This window comes from Sciurus vulgaris, assembly GCF_902686455.1.
Source record: "Sciurus vulgaris genome assembly, chromosome: 10".
Lineage (NCBI taxonomy): Eukaryota > Metazoa > Chordata > Mammalia > Rodentia > Sciuridae > Sciurus > Sciurus vulgaris.
In genome coordinates, this window is record NC_136470.1 from 140,480,222 (window position 1) to 140,484,458 (window position 4,237).

Consider the following 4,237-nt stretch of genomic DNA (forward strand, 5'->3'; position numbering starts at 1 on the left):
TTTAATTTAAAGAAATTAAAGGGATATGAATAGGAAAAGAGGAACTTAAGCTGTCACTACTTGTTAATGACATGATTCTCTATTTAGAGGATCCAAAAACTCCTCCAGAAAACTTCTAAATCTCATAAATGAATTCAGCAAAATAGCAGGATATAAAATCCACATGCATAAATCTAAAGCATTTTTTATTCATAAGCGATGAAACATCTGAACGGGAAATGAGGAAAACAACTTCGTTCACAATAGTCTCAAAAAAAAAAAAAAAAAAAAAAAAAAAAAAACCTTGGGAATCAATCTAACCAAAGAGGTGAAAGATCTCTACGATGAAAACTACAGAACACTAAAGAAATAAATTGAGGAAGACCTTAGAAGATGGAAAGGTCTCCCACATTCTCGGATAGGAAGAATTAATATTGTCAAAATGGCCATACTTCCAGAGGCGCTATACGGATTTAACGCAATTCCAGTGAAAACCCCAATGACGTTCCTCATAGAAACAGGTAGCGCTCATGAACGTCATGTGGAAGACACAAGACCTTCTGCCTTTTAAAGCTTTTCTGCATTTCACTCTCTGCCCCAACCAGGCTGCTCGGCCCACCACACCCTGAGTCTGTCTCAGGGCCCCCTGAGTCCCCACCCCATCACCTGCGCTCTGCCTCTGCCCCTAGTTGGAGATGTGCTGGTGGCCCTCACGTCTTATTTATGGGATCTGTCTCTGGGCAATCAAGCAGCTCTCTGCAGAGTCGGTTCTATGCTTGGGCTAAATGCTGGGCCCGCAGGCGGGGTGCCCGATTCCTGCTCTCAGGGAGCTGTATTCCAGTGGAGAGGCCATGGCCACGCTGAGTTTGCTGTATGGACAATGGAAGGCCTGGAGGACGGTGTGCATGTGACAAGGGGGCTCTATCCCCAAAGACAAGGTGAGTGGAGGTGAAGCAGGGTGGCTGGAGGCTGTCAGAGGAGTGGGTGCATGACGCAGAGTAGAGTGGACAGGTGGCACAGGCTTGGGGATCAGCAAGCATGGTATGCTCCTGGCCAAGTGCAGGTCCCAAAGTGGGAGGGGCAACGTGCTGGGAGCTTCAGCTGGGAGTCCATGGGCTCTATCCTTGGTCAGCAGGGAACGTGGCACTGGCCATCATGTCCAGTGCCTCTGCCAGCCTGGAATTTTGATTCTCTGACCCCCGGTCCACCATGCTGCTCATATGCCTTAAAATACTTTCCAGAAATTAACTGGAATGGGCCGCACGTGCGTTTGTACTCTGTCCTTCGTCCTCTGTCCTCCGTGTGACTTTGGGAGCAGCAGGTGCTAGAATGCCGGATCCATTTTCTCTGTTGTTCTTTCAAGTCTGTTCTGGGAAAGCGGAGGTCACATCCCCTCTGAGTCTCACGCCCACCGTGCCCAGCACCACAAAAACGTGTTGCTTGGTGAGTGGGCGGCGTGGTGGCCCAGGCTGCCCGGCAGGCAGCCCCGCCCTGTCCTCCTGGGTTCCCCTCCACGGGTTCCTTTTCTCCCCACCCTTTTCCCCCAAATTAAAAAGGGTCAAGACGATTAGAAGATATTTCTCCCACATGGAAAAAAATTGAAAACAGCTGGGAACCCTGCTGGGCATGTCCTTCCTTTGAATGTGTGTGCCTTCTGAATCTTTTATCATGATTGGCAGCACTCACTAATCGTGCGAACAGTGGGCTCTGTGCCCGTTTCCGTGTACGCATGGAATGTACCGTGCTGGCCTCTGGCGCCTATTACCCTCTCCCACGCCTGCTTCCTTTGCCATCCCTGATATGCCACCTTCAGCCCTTCAACATGTATCGGACTTATTTTTGTGGCACTGGGGATGGAACCCAGGGCTTCTCACGTGCGAGGCAAGCATTCTATAGCTGAGCTGCGGTCTTCAGCTCCCACCTGTTTACTTCAAGGTCATTCCCCCCACCTGGAGTCCACATATAGGAGAAAACATGTGACATGTAGCTTTCTGAATTTGATTTATTTTGCTGAACACGATGAGCTGGTTCATTCATTTTTCAGTAAATGACAGGTTTCATTCTTTTTAATGGCTGAGTAATACTCCATTGTGCATACATAGCACGTGTTCTTTATCCGTTCAACTGCCGATGGGCACCGAGGCTGGCTCCATAACTTGGCTATTGTGACTCCATAATTTGGCTATTATGATAAGCATGGTGTGCAGTTGCCTCTGTTTTACACTGTCTTTGAGTCCCTCAGGGATATACCCACGAGTGGTATAGCTGGGTCCATGGTAGTCCTAGTTTTAGCTTTTTGAGGAACCCCGTGCTGATTTGCATAATGATTGTACTCATTTGCATTCCTACCAATGTTACGTAAGTGTTTCTTTCCCCACATCCTGACCAGCATTTGTTATTTTTGTTCCCTTGGTCATTGCCACTCTGTCCGGGGTGAGGCGGAATCATGGGGTAGTTTGAGTTGCATTTCCCTGAAGGTAAAGATGTTGAACATTGTTCATTTAACTATTGGCACTTGTACCTCTGCTTTCAAGAATCGTCTGTTCAGCTCATTTGCCTGTTTTGATTGGATTACTTGCTCTTTGGGCATTGACTTTTTTGTGTTCTTTTTTTACGCTGATATTAATACACTGTCAGATGAACAGCTGGAAAGTACTTCCCCCATCCCACCGCTTGTCTCCTTCTATTGATTGCAGTCTTCGCTGTGCTGAAGAGTTTCATTTAACCTGATGTGATTCCATTTGTCAATTCCTGCCATTATTTCCTGAGTTATCGGAGTACCATTTGGGATATCATTGATTATACTGATATCTTGTGTCATTTCCCTTAGTAGTTTCTAAGTTTTAGCTATTACATAAAGGCTGTTGGTCCATTTTGAGTTGCATTTTGTGCAGGGTGAGAGACGGGTGCAGTGTGAGTCTTCTGCAGGCAGACGTCCAGTTTTCCCACCACCACGTGCTGAAGAGGCTGTCTTTTCTCCAGGGTATGTTTTTGGCTCCTTAGTTGAGAGTCAGGTGGCTGTAGGTGCTTGAGTGTATTCCTGGGTCCTCGGTTCTACTGCACTGGTCTGTGTGCCTGTCTTAGGCTGTTTTGTTACTCTGGCTAAGAGTATATATATCATGATGCCTCTAGCCACTCTTCTACCTCAGGATTAATCAGCTTTTCAGAAGCTTTGTTCTTCCATATGAATTTTAGGATTGTTTCTTCTAGTTCTGTGAAGATTGTCATTGGCACTTTGATGATATCACATTGAATTTGTTGATTGCATTCAGTAATATGGCCATTTTAACAATCTTCATTCTGATCTTATCAGTATTTAGTTGCACGTCATGTTACTTGTTTTCATTGTTGTTACCGAGACCCTTGGTACTGTGGAAGGAACAGAGATTGCAGTCATGGACTGAACCTCTGTGTCCTTCCCAACGTCTTGTCCCACCCCCACTGTGATGGCCCTAGAGGTGGGCCTTGGAAGGTGACCAGGTGTTGAGAGCGGAGGCTTCAAGAGTGCCTTAATTAGTGACCTTATTAAAAGAGAAACCAGCTTTTCACCAAGATGGTGCCAAAAGCTAAGAAGGACGCTCCCAAAGCTGAAGCCAAAGCAAAAGCTTTGAAGGCCAAGCAGGCAGTGAAGGAGGGTGTGCACAGGCATGGAAAGAAGGCCCACACAGCACCTGGCTTTCGGAGGCCCAAGACATGGCGGCTCTGGAGGCAGCCCAGATACCCTCAGAAGAGCGTCCACAGGAGAAACAAGCGTGACCACTGTACCGTCATCCAGTCCCCCCTGACCACCGAGTCCACCATGAAGAAGATGGGAGACAACCGCACCCTTGTGTTCACTGTGGACGTCAAGGCCAACAAACACCAGATCAAACAGGCTGTAAAGGAGCTCTGTGACGCTGATGTGGCCAGGGCTAACACCCTGATCAGGCCGGCTGGAGAGAAGAAGGCGTACGTTCAACTGTCTCTTGATCATGATGCTTTGGATGTTGCCAACAAAATTGGGATCATCTAAACAGAGTTCAGCTGTCTGATTCTAAATATACCCTTTTTTTCAACCTGAAAAAGAGAGAGAGAGAGAGAGAGAGAGAGAGAAAACCCGGAGAGCTTCCTCCTTCTCCAGCCACACAGGGATTCACTGAGAAAATGGCCTCCTGCAAGCCAGAGGCGCCCTCGCAGGACACAGCACCTGACCTTAGACTTCTCAGCCTCCGGAATGGTGAGAAAGAAGAGTGTCAGCCCCAGGCTGCTTATTCTGTTG

At 47.5% G+C, this 4,237-nt stretch overlaps 1 protein-coding gene across 1 annotated transcript; it reads left to right on the forward strand.

The window, feature by feature from the left end:
* Positions 1 to 3,532: 3,532 nt before the first annotated feature.
* On the forward strand, positions 3,533 to 3,991 carry LOC306670630 (large ribosomal subunit protein uL23-like; the record flags this gene model as incomplete). The annotated part of the gene is made up of 1 exon (XM_079155378.1): positions 3,533 to 3,991. One exon carries the CDS (start codon positions 3,533 to 3,535, stop codon positions 3,989 to 3,991), a length of 459 nt encoding a protein of 152 aa, XP_079011504.1.
* Between the last annotated feature and the right edge of the window lie 246 nt (positions 3,992 to 4,237).